The sequence below is a fragment of the Dendrobates tinctorius genome, unplaced genomic scaffold (genome assembly GCF_039654945.1).
Source record: "Dendrobates tinctorius isolate UK_male_01 unplaced genomic scaffold, ASM3965494v1 ptg000079l, whole genome shotgun sequence".
Classification (NCBI taxonomy): Eukaryota; Metazoa; Chordata; class Amphibia; order Anura; family Dendrobatidae; genus Dendrobates; species Dendrobates tinctorius.
Genome location: NW_027361747.1, coordinates 8485780 through 8502756, shown reverse-complemented (window position 1 = coordinate 8502756; position 16977 = coordinate 8485780). Strand labels below are relative to the sequence as shown.

The window sequence follows — 16977 nt, the reverse complement described above, 5'->3', positions numbered from 1 at the left end:
CCACGGGGTCATCACGCTCCCACAATGGCGTAGCCCACTCTAACGCCCTGCCTGATAGGAGAGAAACAATAAACCCCACCTTAGCCCGCTGTGTAGGAAATCACGTGGCCAGAAACTTGAGCTGGATAGAGCACTGACTCATGAAACCCCTGCAGGCAATGTTGTCACCGGAAAACTTATCGGGCAACGGGAGGTGGGTTATTGTCGGCATAGGCGGGGGTGTGGACACGCGTGAGACAGACTCTGCGACTGCCTGAGCAGCGGCCACTGTAGCATTCGCAGCTGAGGTAGAGCTCTCAATAGCCGCCAACCTGCTCTCCAGCTGCCAAATGTACCGCTGTAGCTGCTGCAGGTCCGCCATTATTAGCCAGACCCTGGCGCTAGTTTAATGTTAGGGACGGCAGAATGCACTAATAAATAAATAATAAGTGAGTTCGCTGCCTGGGGTCCACCATGCAGTAGGTGTTACACCGCTGCTAGATAATGGCAGACACACAATATGGCGGTATATCGCACACGGGTTGAACGTCACCTGGTGTGCATTAAGCATACTCTGTTATCACCACAGAGATGCTTAGAATTTCTATGCAAATGCTGAGCCTGTTGACCTCACAGGTCTCAGCAGTGTGCACACATGGTATACGGTCACAGGACTAGGCCCAAGACTAAGGGTCAATGTCTGTCTAGACCTATTGTGCATGCGGCGTCGTTACCGCGGATGCCAACAAGTGCTGCTGACTGCAGCGCGGTGACTGAGCCAGCTGCCACACGACAATGCCCAAGAGGAGGCGCACTGTCGGACGCTAGTGCTGTAAGATGTTAACTGTGGCCTGTAGCACGCCACTGACTGGTGCTGACTCTATGACTAAGTCCCTATCCACACATGTAATATCAGAGGGAGGGGATCTTATTGAGTCATTCGCAGGCACATGCATTCATCATCATTCACACAGATAGCAATAAGAGTCTATACTAGCGCATGGCCGAGCGGTCATGCGGGCCTTTTATAACCGTGCGCTTCCGGGACCTTCCAGATCTCTGAGATGGACCAATCGGATCAGGAGAAGGACCTGAGCACGTGACTCCCAATCTCCACTGGGAGATCATCTCGTGAGCATGCCCAGTAGCGCGGCGAAAGGACTTAGCCTCTGGAGTGGCTTGCTGCAGGGCAGGCTGCGCTACTATTGCTGGTCCAGAGGTGGCAGCAACAACCAGACCCAGAGAACTGGTCTGAGCAAGGCGTCTGGATCGCGAGATTGCTGTGCAGGTCCCTGAGAGGTCGGAGGGGAATGGGAGACCACTGGCTGCATGGCTCTTGATTCCTGCTGTGCAGCTGCAGGAACCCGACACCTAACACAAACCTTATACATTAGTACAGTAGAGAAACCTTCACACACATTTTCATGCACCGTCAACTTGTAATTTGTCCGGCTGAGTTGCTCATGGATGTACAGCATCTGTATGCAGTATAGTATCATATTTAATGGGTTGTTGTGGGAAAAGCATTACGTGCTATGTGGGTATATTCAGGAGAATCATGGGGAAAGTAGCACTTTAAAAAACTCACAGCATCAGAGCACAGTAACACATCAATAATGCATAAAAGTGTCTGTGAGAAAATATTAAATCCACATGACATTTAATATATGCACTTTAATATGTGCACTTTCCTGCATTCATGTGTGTCACTTAATGATACCACGGGAGGGGGGATTAATTTCTGGCATGTACTCACTGCTCCTTTCTGGGGAGCAGACGATGGCTGGAGCTTATATTCCTGAGGATGCTAGATTTCTCCCACCATGTCAGTGTCTGCTGAGGTGTTGTCAAGTAGGAAAGCTTGCGCATAGCAACCAATCACAGCTCAGCTACTTTTAACCAGCTCTGGTGAAATGAGAGATGCTTAGTGATTGGTTGCAAGGAAAACTGTTGGTCATAGCAACCAATCACAGCTTAGCTTCTTTTGAACAGTGCTGGTGAAGTGAAAGATGCTTCGTGATTGGTTGGTGATACACACACATACACACACACACACACACATTGATTATTATATAGAGATGTTACCTTTGTATGCTATAAAAGATTACAGGGTAGGCCACAAAATAAAGAAATATACGGTTTACATCTACAGTCATATCCAGCAGCTGACTATAAAACACCACATGCTAAAGTGATTTCCATCCTGGATGTCTACAACAATAATGGGTGTTTGACCACTTGCTTTTCTATTTTTTTTTTATTGCTTTGGCTATAGATCTCTTGTTACTCCACTTCGACACTTCAACATATTGTTCTACTGACATGCAACAGCTGGGAAAATGTTTGCTGTTGCTTTGTTTTCCTCGATCTTCTCATAATCGTTCCGTTGATCCCATAGTGTCTGAACATTTGGTTGTCTATTTTTCTTTTTTGCATTGACCAAGGATCTTGTGTTTACACCTTTTCCACACAAAGCATGTATACTGCTTTTTGCTAGAATGGGAAAGTGTGGAGACCAATATCATATTTTTGTGTTTCCATGAATGAGCCTGTGGGTGCATAGGCTTCCTCTTTTCAAATACTCTGTTCAATCAAATACAGCATATTTGGCAATCACATGCAACACAATTGCCCTCATCAAAGAGGATCACTCAGCTGGCAGAAGACCAGTGTTTCAACACGCAGAATAGTAGGATCATAAATTCACATTCCTCAGTCAGCCATGGAAGAGGATGAATTAGGACTAAATAAATACCCTAAAAGGGAGAGCTGATGCACCAGTCTACGACTTGCTACACTTGAGTAGCTGTTTTCCTTTTTTCAGAGTTTTTTGCAATAATTTAAGGAAAATTGATATGTTAGCTCAAAAGTATAATACAATAGTCTTTAGAAGAAACAGTCCACAATCTCTTCTGCACTCTGCATACCCAATGGATGTCCAGATGCATTAATAAATAAACGACTGTCCATTTTAAAGGAGCATTGAGTACTGATATTTCTGTTTCTGCTAAAAACTAATAAATACCCTGTTGTGCTCAATTAGCAAAGTGAAGAATTATTTTTTTTCGTTTCACAGCCTTGCTCCCAGTTAACTGAGGTATGTGAGTTTACAATACTGCTTTTCAATCAGTTGAGACACAGGTCTGAAATAGTGCTTCTTCAGAATACAACCAGTCTTGACTCATGACTAGGACAGGTTGAAGTTTGAAATATGTGACGATTGCGATTTTATCATGTTCTTAGAGAACCCCTTTAAGGTCAGAAACTGGATGATCATGTGTTTTAGTAAATTAGTTTGCAATAGTATCCAAAGCTTGTAGATCATAAAACAGGAATAGTTTGCTAGGACTTATTCACATTGGCACTAAATTGATGGGTTGGTCTACCTGTCCGTTTAATGAACAAAATTAAATTAGTTTTCCCCTTTCAGCATTTTATACACCATTGGCATGCTTGTGTTGACAATAATAGAATAAGCCAGTACTCACTCTCCCAAGGTCCAGCGCGGTTTCTCTGTCGTTGGTTGTTTATAGACTTAGTGGTGATGTCATTACACCAAAAGACATGAGTCTAAATTGCCAAATGTACAAATTTTATTAAATGCAAAAGCATGATATACAATAATCAATACAAAATACAGATAAAAAAAGGACACTGCTATTCCCTGTCAGAAGCGAAACGCGCGTTGGGGCGATAGGGAAGCCAGTGCCATACTTTAACTATGTAAGTACTTTGGTGCGAACATCTCTTTATTTGCCTAAATATTGATTGGAGTTATATCCTTATGTCATATGGTCAAGGTACTTGGTTAACCGAGTGGTACAATATGTATACCTAGGAATCCATATGAATTTGGTGATTAGTAATGTCTGCTTTCACTGTGAAAGGTCTTTTTTAGACTAGATGTATTTTTCATGGATGTAATCTCCATCTAATATATGTATGAGATCTTTATGCACTGAGTCTATTGGTATATACAGCTTTTGGCAATTGTGCAATATAGGCTCCCCTTCTTTTGGATAGCAGTGTCCTTTTTTATCTGTATTTTGTATTGATTATTGTACCGGGTGAGTCATAAAGGACGGACGTTTTTAAACTAATCATAAAATCGTTAAATATTTATTAAATATAAATGTATTCACAGATTTGGTTACGTATACTAATAGCATTTGACAAATTCAAGTGTGGAAAACAACATCTGCCATGTGGTGGCCATTATCAGTGATGCATTTCCAAAGGCGTTCTTGGAAGTTGGCATCAACACGTTCCAACACAACTCTGTCGATTTGGGCAACTTCCACTCGAATAGCTTCCTTCAGTTCTTGTAATGATCGAGGCTTAAGCTTGTATACACGTGATTTGAGGTGACCCCATAAGTAATAATCGCACATGGACAGGTCTGGGGACCTAGGAGGCCAATTAATATCGCCAAACCTGGAAATGATGCGACCAGGGAAGAGAGGGCGAAGAACGTTCATTGTTGCTCCGGCTGTGTGGGCCGTTGCCCCATCTTGTTGAAACCACACACTAGAGATGGGGATATGTTGCCGTCGTAACTCAGGAACAAAGAAGTTATTTATCATGGCGATATAACGTTGTGAGTTCACGGTAACAGTATTGCCATTATCGCCTTCGAAAAGTACGGACCGATCACGCCATATTTGCCCATAGCGCACCACACCGTTACCTTAGGGCTGTGCAGCGGTCGTTCATGTAATTCTTTCGGATTTTCATAGGCCCAATAACGGCAGTTCTGCTGATTAACCATGCCATTGACATGGAAATGAGCTTCATCACTCATGAATAAAATAAGGTTGTCGTTTTGCTCAATAATTGCTTGCATCTCATGTGCGAACTTCAGTCGCGCTGCGTAATCCCCGCGCTCCAACTGTTGCACAATGGCCAATTTATAGGGGTGGAAATGCAGGTCTAAATGCAAAATACGCCTTACTGTACGATTACTGAGGGCAAGTTCTAAAGAATGTTTCCGAGCAGATCGACTCGGACTACGCAGCATGGCTTGCCTGACGCGTTCCACATTTTCAGGGGTACGTGCCGTTCGTGGAGCCCCCGGTGGTCGTTTGTTCATTAGTGTACCTCGTGTACGGAGTGCTTCAACCCAACGTAGGATAGTGTTACGAGCGGGAACAGCTTGATTTCTGTGAGTATTGAAATGACGCCGAAACTCACGCTGAACGGCTGTGATACACTCATTATTCTTGACAAAACTGTCGTACGCAAAAACGCGATGTTCTATCGTCCACGGCACCATAGCTTAAACTGAAACTGAAATAAAAACAATGCTTTCACCTCACAAACATAACCCCGCCTCCCGCACATCTCTACCTCCACCTGGTGGTGAGTTATAGCCACTTCAAATACATCCGTCCTTTATATTTAACGATTTTATGATTAGTTTAAAAACGTCCGTCCTTTATGACTCACCCGGTATATCATGCTTTTGCATTTAATAAAATTTGTACATTTGGCAATTTAGACTCATGTCTTTTGGTGTAATAATTGAATTTAGAGTTTTTGCCTCAATTATATGTATTGGGTTGTGTTGGTTATTAGTGGTGATGTCATATCAACAGGACTGCAGCCAATTTCTGAGCTAATTACCTCTGCCAGTTGAGATGGCAAAAGCCTATGAGCCCAGTGATTGGCTGCATCGCTGTTGAACGGATGTCGCCGCTTAGCCTGTAAACAATTACCGGATACACAGCAGAGACACAGCACTAGACCCAGAAATGGTGAGTAATGGATATTTCTATTAATCTCTATTACTCTCAACAAAAGCACACCATGGCCAGTAGAGTAATGTATGGGGAGTATCACTTTATTATTTAAGGGATACAATGACATCTATAACCAAATACAGGACATGTTGCAGTTGTCTACTGTATAATTTGGACTACTTGGTAGCAATTCATTACTCTTTGTTAATATAATATTTGGCTTTGTATTTCAGATACATGTGTAAACGTCTCTCACAGCCAATGTCAACTCCTTCCATACAACCACACTGTTCCGAAGTCTGTGTATTCTTTTGTCAAGAGCATAGATATGGACATGTTCCTTAAGTTCTTCAGCTATCTCAGTCGCCTCAGCTGCTATCCACACATCATGTTGTTCGGATGTAGTTTGGCTCTCCCTGAATGCCTCAATAATGGCGATGACAGGTATTTGAAAACCTAATTTGTCATTTATTATGATTTATTGCGGAGTACATAGTATGTTATGTAAATAAAACTGTTTGTGTACTAAGATCGTAAACAACTAATGGCCTCATTGTGACAAATATTTGTAATGTGGCACTTAATAACTCCAAGAGATATTGGAGCTAATTAACAGTTAATTGGCTCTTATAAAACAGAAATTATGGTCATAATAAAACCTCAACAAATGTGTGTTATTCATATCTGGCTAATCATATACTTTTTGATAGGCCTTAAGGTTTTTTTTGTAATACTCTAGCCTTTTTTAAGTCAAAAATAGTAATAAGTCTATTGAAGAATAGAATTTATATAATATACTGTATATGAAAAGATGAGTGGGTCATTCCAAATTTGCATTTGCCTGTTCATTGATCAAAAAAAGCATAAAGCTGTCCCACAGTGACAAGGTATACCCAATTAGGACAGTAACTACACTCTCTAATGTTAAAACCTACCTAGTTTGAACAGTGACAGAGTGACCAGGTCCCATCCGGACACCCAGCTTTATATGAACTGCCCAGCTCAGTGAAAAGCGGGGCACACATCCTATTTGTACTGAATACAAAAATACTGAAGAAAAAAACAGAAAACAGCCTGAGTATGACTTGAAAACATGCATGATGTAAAGTCATGTTCACACTGGCCATAGAAACAAGCAAAACCAAAGAAAATACAATGTGTGCATATACCCTAATGAAAATAAATACCATATATACTCGTGTATAAGCCAAGATTTTCAGCCAATTTTTGGGGGCTGAAAGTCCCCCTCTCGGCTTATACACGAGTCATATACCTGGGGGTCAGCGGGGGGAGGAGGGGCCGGGGTGTCACAGATCATACTCACCCGTCCTGGCACTCTCTGCAGCCCTCTCACTTCTCCACTGTCTCCCTTCCTGCCTTCAGCGGTCACGTGGTACCGCTCATTAAACTCATGAATATGCGCATATTCATGAGTGGTAATGAGCGGTATCACGTGACTGCTGAAGGCAGGAAGGGAGACAGTGGAGAAGCGAGGCTGCAGAGACGTTCCAGGAGTATAGCGATATTCACCTGTTCTCCTTCCACACTGCTCACCGCCGTCTGCTGCTTCCTGTGTCCATGATGTTTAGCCAGCAGGGGGTGCGGTGACGTGGTTAGTGCGCGCTGCGCTATCTGCTGGCTGAACAGTCACTGACAGAGGAAGTGCAGTCAGTGGTGAGCAGCGATGGACCCCGGACAGGTGAATATCACAGGTGCCCGGGTCGTGAGCAGGAGAGATGAGTATCGCATTTTTTTTTTTGCAGCAGCAGCATATAGGGGCATAATATATGGGGCAGCATATGGGGCATATTCCATGGAGCAGCATATGGGGGCATATTCTATGGGCAGCATATGGGGGCATAATCAATTGAGCATCATATGGGGGCATATTCCATGGAGCAGCATATGGGGCATAATCTATGGAGCATCATATGGGGGAATATTCCATGGAGCAGCATATGGGGGCATATTCTATGGAGCAGCATATGGGGGCATAATCTATGGAGCATCATATGTGGGCATATTCCATGGAGCAGCATATGGGGGCATATTCTATGGAGAAGCATATGGGGGCATAATCTATGGAGCATTTTATGGGGGCATAATATATGGAGCATTTTATGGGGGCATAATCTATGGCGCATCTTATGGGGATACACATGGCACGTGAACCCGTCCTGTGTGACACGACCCGCAGGTCAGTAACTAAAACAACAAAACTGGCACGTGTAACTGTCCTGTGTGACACGACCCGCAGGCCGATAACTGAAACAAGACACGGGGGAAAGGGAAACAGTTACAACAGTGGGCCCTGCGATAGGGAACGGGGACCTGGAGACCTTCTGCACTCCCCTGAGTCGGTGTCCCTCACACTCATAACGTTCCCTATACAGGCTCCTCACCTGTCGCTGAGCTGAATATCTGTCACCCTAGCACACCCTACACCTATCCCTTGCTAGGGAACTGGGTGGTGCAGGCACTGGCCCTACCCCTGTACTAATACACACCAGGGAAAAATACAAACAGGGAAAACACCAAAGACACTAATCTTGCTCTGCTGCAGCACCAGCCAGCAGAGTGCATCACTGGATTAACTTTTCGTAGTGGCTCGACACCTCAGCCAGCTGCCACCTTCACCATCTCACTCTGCTGCGGACACCGGGCAGGCAGAGTTCAACACCAGTTTCAGCAGTGGCTCCAACCTTCAAGCCAGCTGCTAACTTCACCAGGTTTCTGCAGTGGCTTCACACCTCAGTCAGCTGCTCCCTTCATCGTGGTTTTAATCCCAAAAAGACGCTATCACCAACAGTTATTGCAACACCTGACACTCTTTTATAGGTCAGAGCCAGAGCAAACACACCTGCTTTTTAATCACGTGCACTAAACTAAAGTAACCAGAGTGCAATGACCCTAACGGCCACCGGGGGAAAAACTAGAACTGAAACCACCACAGTGCAATGACCCTAATGGCCACCGGGGGCAAAACTAACATTAAGCACACAGCTTAAGGAAAAAAAGGTTACTTGTGCATTTATCTGTCATAATCCAACCTGGATCATGACAGTACCCTCCCTCAATGAGGGGCCTCTGGACCCTCAAGACCGCGCCTCATCAGGGAACCACCTACAGTGGGGACGCCCCGGTACAGAGTTCACCCCAGCAACTACCTGCACTTAAGGTTTATGACAAACAAGCACCGCTGGCATTGGCAAAGTATGTTCTGGAGGCACCACACATCTCCAAAGTGCCAACCTGGGGAGCGAGTTGTGTATGTGCATGGTTGGGGGTATCTCCAGCTGGTAAGTCTCCGGGCCCTGGATAGCCGACCCCAGATACGGCCCGATCACCTGAGAATTCCAGACCCCCGCAACACACTCCCACTGGATATTTTTGGTGGCCACCCATACATGCTCGTTCACACACAGGTCCGGACCTGAACGTTTATTGCCACACATTCTTTTGTCACAATGCGGTGAACTCTTTCTGGAACTGACAACAGAAGTGTCCCCCTGTGTCACCACACTCACACCCCCGCAATTTACCAAGGGGTACACCACCCTCCAACCCCTCCTACTACGAGGTCTGCGCCTCTCAGGGTTGGCTAATTGCGAGGGTTGAGCCTTGCCCCTACTCTCCTGCAGCACCTCCGCTGCTCTCACTGGAGAGGAAGGGGACGTTTGTAGAGAGATGGCAGAGACAGTAGCCCCTAGGCAGCAGCCTTCACATGACTGCTCCCAGCTAACTACTTCCCTAGCCCGCCAATCTGAAACCGGGTTGTGTTTTTTAGACCAAGGGGGGCCCACAACGATAGGTGCTGGATTTTCCTCCAAGACGTAGTATGACTGGGAGTCATCATGATGTTCACTATACAGCACAATGTCTTCTACGACTTGGTTTAACCTCCCCTGGCTCAGTGGGACAGAGTTAATGGCCTGGACGCTTATGGGTTTGTCCGGCGTCTCACCACTCAGACCATGAGTCAGGACAAACTGAGCATCCACCAGACTGACTTCTGCTCCACTGTTAACAAGCACTGGTATGCCCTCAGGTACCTCACCAATCATCACCTCCGCTAACATAGTACCTTCTGAGGGCGAGGATGAAATATACACTCCCAGGTTGTCTTCCTCCACACGACCAGGGGGGCACAGCTTCTCTGACAGTACAGAAGTTTCGGCGTCAGTGCCAAGGACTAAATCATTAGTCTGCTCACTACAGGGACGTACCCCTTCACCTTGGGGAACACCAGGCAGCACCAGGGGGACACCGACTCCACCCACCTGCCTGGGTACATCCGCCTGTATAAGCAAGTCCTGCTCCCCAGCAGGGACTCCACGGCACATCCTCGCCAAAGCCGTATATGGACCCTCTAGTTGAGGCAGAGGATAGGCCTCAGACCCATAATTCCGCTGCAGGTGCTGCTGAAACATCATTCAGCTCCTCACTAATCTCAGTGAGGGTCAGCAGCAACTGCTCGCCGGTCTGCACTTGGCCCATGGCTCACCGGAGAAAAGAAATGTTGCGGTTGGTGATAATGTGATGGTTACGTGTGACTGGACACACCGCCTCCAGCAGGGCGAATTTCTCTGACACACGTGACCCTGGATACACCGCCTCCAGTAGGGCGAATTTAAATAATATAACGTGCAGCCGGATACACCGCCTCCAGCAGGCGAATTTCAGAATTACATGTGTAGCTGGATACACCGCCTCCAGCAGGGCGAATTTAAATAATAAAGGGAAACACCAGGGAAACCAATACAATGGAGGGCCCTGCGATAGGGAACGGGTACGTGGAGACCTTCTGCTCTCCCCTGAGACAGTGTCTCTACACTCCTGACAGTCCCTATGCAGGTTCCGCACCTGGTGCCGAGCAGGATACCTAAAAAACCCTAGCTCGCTCTGCACCTAGCCCTTTCTAGTGAATTGGACGGTGCAGAAACTAATCCCACCACTGCACTAAAACACACATAAGGGAAGTCACAAAAAGGGAAAACACTAAGCTTTGCTCTGTTGCTATTGCTCCAAGCAACAGAGTACGACACCAAAGGTAAGCTTCACCCCTGAAGCTCGACACCTGAATTCAGCTTCCACCTGAAGCTATAACACCAGAGCTCCCCTGAGCTGCCAGGAAGTCCTCTCTGTAGTTCCTTCCTCCACCAGACTTGGTTGGAAATGAGCAATATCACCAACAGTGATTGCAACACCTGACACTCTTTTATAGGTCAGAGCCAGAGCAATCACACCTGCTTTATAATCACGTGCACTAAACTAAAGTAACCAGAGTGCAATGACCCTAACGGCCACCGGGGGCAAAACTAGAACTGAAACCACCACAGTGCAATGACCCTAATGGCCACCGGGGGCAAAACTAACATTAAGCACACAGCTTAAGGAAAAAAGGTTACTTGTGCATTTACAGTATCTGTCATAATCCAACCTGGATCATGACAACACATAAAATGGGAAGGGTTGGTGATATCAACTTCCTGTTTGTGGCACATTAGTATATGGGAGGGGGAAACTTTTCAAAATGGGTGGTGACCATGGTAACCATTTTGAAGTCGGCCATTTTGGATCCAACTTTATTTTTTTCAATGGGAAGAGGGTCATATGACACAACAAACTTATTCAGAATTTTACAAGAAAAACAATGGTGTGCTTGGTTTTAACGTATCTTTATTTCATGAGTTTTTTTACAAGTTTATGACCACTTATAAAATGTTCAAAGTGCTGCCCATTGTGTTGAATTCTCAATGCAACCCTCTTCTCCTACTCTTGACACACTGATAGCAATACCGCAGAAGAAATGCTAGTCTAAGGGGGTCAGATTCCTTGTTGGCAGATGCTTTAGTCCAGGTCTGGTAGGAGATCCCTCAGGAGACCATACGCTGCCTCATCAGGAGCATGCCCAGGCATTGTAGGGAGGTCATACAGGCACGTGGAGGCCACACACACTACTGAGCATCATTTCCTTGTCTTGAGGCATTTCCACTGAAGTTGCATCAGCCTGTAATTTGATTTTCCACTTTGATTTTGAGTATCATTCCACATACAGATCTCCATGGGATATTAATTTACATTGATCATTTTTATGTTCTATTGGGTTCTCAACAAATTACACTATGTAATGAAAAAAGATTTGCAATTGGAATATTTCATTCAGTGATATCTAGGTTATGGTATTTTAGTGTTGCCTTTAGTTTTCTGAGCAGTGTAAAATATATATATATATATATATATATATATATAAATGAGTGTATGTATGTGTGTATCAAGCCACACCCACTCCACATAGCCACACTTACTCCACTCGCAAAGCCCAGTATAATAAATATCTAAAATATATATAATATAAATATCTAATCTAATATACATATATATATATATATATATATATTGAATATCTAATATATATATTTCATAGGCATATCTTCTTGACCACAACACGTCACACTGCCTGTGTTGCCCATAGCAACCAATCACTAAGCATCTTTCATTTCACCAGAGCTGTTAGAAAGCTGACCTGTGATTGGTTTCTATGAGCAACAGTTTTTCTTGTAGACAGTTGTGGTAACTGAGGCCTATTATTCTTATCTTTTCTATGGTGTTATCGTCCTTCTGTAAAGCTGGAAATAACACAATTTATTACCGTGCCAACACAGACCACCCTCTGACACAGATTGTAGGGGGAGCCCAGAATCAGGAATTTCTCTTTGGAATGAAGCATCTCATTAACTTAAAACTTCAAACCCAGATTAAAAAAAAGAAACACAAAACAGATTTCTGCAACCCAGGTATCATTTTAATCGGTGTAACAGCGCCAACCTGACAATGCCTGGTTTGCTTTAAACTTATTTATACAACTATAACTAATGCCACTCTAAATTAGTCCTTCTTTACAATTTCTAACTAAATGGAATTACACTCAGGGGGCGGAGCTGCCGCATTGAAATGCTCTGTGCTGCGGGGACACTATGCCTCCAACATGTACAGATGGGAGGGAACCTGGAGATGACACAGGTATATACTATATACAGAGTGAGATGACATACAGGTATATACTATATACAGGGAAGATGAAATACAGGTATATACTATATACAGGTGAGATGACATACAGGTGTATACTGTATACAGGAGGAGAAGACATACAGGTATATACTACATACAGGGGAGATGACATACAGGTATATACTATATACAGGGGAGATGACATACAGGTATATACTATATAGGAGGAGATGACATACAAGTATATACTGTATACAGTAGGAGATGACATACAGGTATATACTATATACAGGAGGAGATGACATACAGGTATATACTGTATACAGGGGAGATGACATACAGGTATATACTATATAGGAGGAGATGACATACAAGTATATACTGTATACAGTAGGAGATGACATACAGGTATATACTATATACAGGAGGAGATGACATACAGGTATATACTATATACAGGGGAGATGACATACAGGTATATACTACATACAGGAGGAGATGACATACAGTTATATACTATATGCAAGAGGAGATAACATACAGGTATATACTATATACAGGAGGAGATGACACACAGGTATACACTATATACAGGAGGAGATGACACACAAGTATACACTATATACAGGAGGAGATGACATACAGGTATATACTATATACAGGGGAGAGGACATACAGGTATATACTTTATACAGGAGGAGATGACATACACATATATACTATATACAGGAGGGGATGACACACAGGTATATACTACATATAGGAGAAGATGACACACAGGTTTATACTACATACAGGAGGAGATGACTGACAGATATACACTATATACAGGAGGAGATGACATACAGCGACAATTTATGTGCAATATAATCATTATAATTTGTTAATTTGTTATAACTAACCACAGTTAGTTACTATGCTCAGGCAACTCTGGGCTCTTCAGCTAGTGTATGTGTGTGTATATATATATATATATATATATATATATATATATATATACACTGCTCAAAAAAATAAAGAGAACACTTAAACAGCAGAGTATAACTCCAAGTAAATCAAACTTCTGTGAAATCAAACTGTCCACTTAGGAAGCAACACTGATTGACAATCAATTTCACATGCTGTTGTGCAAATGGAATAGACAACAGATGGAAATTATTGGCAATTATCAAGGCGCCCTCAATAAAGGAGTGGTTCTGCATGTGGGGCCCACAGACCACATGTCAGTACCAATGCTTTCTGGCTGATTTTTTGGTCACTTTTGAATGTTGGTTGTGCTTTCACACTCGTGGTAGCATGAGACAGACTCTACAACCCACACAAGTGGATCAGGTAGTGCAGCTCATCCAGGATGGCACATCAATGCGAGATGTGGCAAAAGGTTTGCTGTATCTGTCAGCATAGTGTCCAGAGGCTGGAGGCACTACTAGGAGACAGGCCAGTACACCAGGAGATGTGGAGGGGGCCGTAGGAGGGCAACAACCCAGCAGCAGGACCGCTACTTCCGCCTTTGTGCAAGGAGGACCAGGAGGAGCACTGCTAGAGCCCTGCAAAATGACCTACACCAGGCCACAAATGTGCATGTGTCTGCACAAACGGTTAGAAACCGACTCCATGAGGATGTTATGAGGGCCCAACGTCCACATATGGGGGTTGTTCTCACAGCCCAACACCATGCAGGATGCTTGGCATTTGCCACAGAACACCAGGATTGGCAAATTTGCCACTGGTGCCCTGTGCTCTTCACAGATGAAAGCAGGTTCACACTGAGCACATGTGACAGACGTGACAGAGTCTGGAGACGCCGTGGAGAGTGATCTGCCTGCAACATCCTTCAGCATGACCGGTTTGTCAGTGGGTCAGTAATGGTGTGGGGTTGCATTTCTTTGGTGGGCCGCACAGCCCTCCATGTGCTTGCCAGAGGTAGCCTGACTGCCATTAGGTACCGAAATGAGATCGTCAGACCCCTCGTGAGACCATATGCTGGTGCGGTTGGCCCTGGGTTCCTCCTAATGCAGCACAATGCCAGACCTCATGTGGCTAGAAATGTGTCAGCAGTTCCTGCAAGATGAAGGCATTGAAGCTATGAACTAGCCCACCCATTCCCCAGACCTGAATCCGATTTGAGCACATCTGGAACATCATGTCTCTGTACAAATGGTTATAAATCAACTCCATGAGGATGGTCTGAGTGCCCAACATCCACAGAATGGGGGTTGTGCTCACAGCCCAACACCGTGCAGGACTCTTGGCATTTGGTATATCAGTGAGTGAGCGAGTATGTGATGGCCATAATACTGTAGGACTCCATTATATTCTATGGGGGGTTGCATTATACTCTATGAGGGAGCTACATTATATTCTATGAGGTGGCTGCAATACAGTCTATCTGGGGCTGCATAATATTCTGAGTGACTGCATTATACTCTATGGGGAGGCTGCATTATAGTCTATGGGGTGGCTGCATTTTACTCTATGGGATGACTGCATTATACTCTGAGGGGGGCTGCATTATACTCTGAGCTGGGTTGCATTATAATCTATGGACTGGCTTCATTATACTCTGAGGGGGTCTGCATTATACTCTGTTGAAGACTATGGAGTGCATTATACTATATGGAGGCTGCATTCCACTCTATCGGACAATGGGCAGTGCATTATACTATATGGGACCTGCATAATACGGTTTTGAGGACTAAGGGGAATGCTTTATACTATATGAAGAGCAATGGGGTGCATTATACTATGGGGAGTTCATTGTACTACATAGAGGACTATGAGGAGTGTATTGTACTGTTATAGAGGACTGAGGAGTGTATTATACTATATGGAGTACTGAGGAGTATATTATACTATATGGAGCACTGAGGAGTGGATTATACTACATGGAGGACTATGGGTGTGCATTAAACTATATGGAGGACTATGGGGGTGTATTATACTATATGGAGGACTATGGGGAGTGTATTATACTATATGGAGGACTATGGGGAGTGTATTATACTATATGAGGACAATGGGGAGTTTATTATAGTATATTGAGGACTATGGGGAATGTACTATTCTATATGGAGGACTATGGAGAGTGTATTATACTATATGGAGGGCTATGGGGCGTGTATTTTCCATACGGGGGACTATGGGGAGTGTATTATTCTATATGGAGGACTGTGGGGAGTGTAATATACTATATGGAGGACTATAAGGAGTGTATTATTCAATATGGAGGACTATGGGGAGTGTATTATACTATATGGCATGACAAGCAGTATCATCTCTATGCAGATGACATGCAGATCGACCTATCTGGACCCGACATCACCTCCTTACTGGCCAAATCCCACAATGTCTGTCTGCTATTTCATCTTTCTTTTCTGCTCGATTTCTAAAACTGAACATGGACAAAACAGAATTCATCATCTTTCCCCCAACTCACTGTACCCCTCCACCAGAACTATCCATCAACGGCAATGGTTACTCACTTTCCCCAGTCCCGCATGCTCAGTGCCTCAGGGTGATCCTCGACTCTACCCTCTCTTTCAAGCCACATATCCAAGCCCTTGCCTCCTCCTGCCGACTCCAACTCAAAAATATTTCCCAGATCCGTACATTCCTTGACCAAGAAACTATGAAAATGCTCGTGCACGCCCTCATCATCTCCCGCCTCGACTATTGCAACCTCCTACTCTCTGGCCTCCCCTCCTAGCACTCTTGCACCACTCCAATCTATCCTAAACTCTGCAGCCCAATTAATCCACCTGTTTCCCCGTTACTCCCCAGCCTCTCCTCTCTGCCAAGCCCTTCACTGGCTTTCTATTGTCCAGAGGCTGCAGTTCAAAAACCTAACTATGACATTCAAAGCCATCCACAACCTGTATCCTCCATACATCTGTGACATGGTCTCCCAGTATTTACCTACACGCAACCTACGATCCTCTCAAGATCTCCTTCTCTACTCCCCTCTTATCTCTTCTTCCCACAACCGCATACAATACTTCACCTGTGCTTCCCTCATACTCTGGAACTCTCTACCCCAACACATCAGACTTTCGCCTACCACGGAAACCTTCAAAAGGAACCTGAAGACCCACCTCTTCTGGAAAGCCTACAACCTGCAGTGATCTTCAGTCTATTGAACTGCCGCACGACCAGCTCTACCCTCTCCTAGTGTATCCTCACCTATCCCCTGTAGACCATTCATGAGTAGTGGATCTGTGGCAGCTGTTAAACTGATGAGTTTTTATGC

The 16977-nt window shown here is 44.5% G+C and overlaps 1 protein-coding gene across 2 annotated transcripts in view; it reads left to right on the top strand.

The window, feature by feature from the left end:
• CORIN (corin, serine peptidase) overlaps positions 1-16977 on the top strand; it is a 562174-nt gene that overhangs the window by 262422 nt on the left and 282775 nt on the right. For both annotated transcript variants that reach the window (XM_073583463.1, XM_073583464.1), the window contains exon 4: positions 5951-6161. In XM_073583463.1, coding sequence (XP_073439564.1) covers positions 5951-6161 — 211 coding nt within the window. The remainder of the gene's footprint in view (positions 1-5950; positions 6162-16977) is intronic.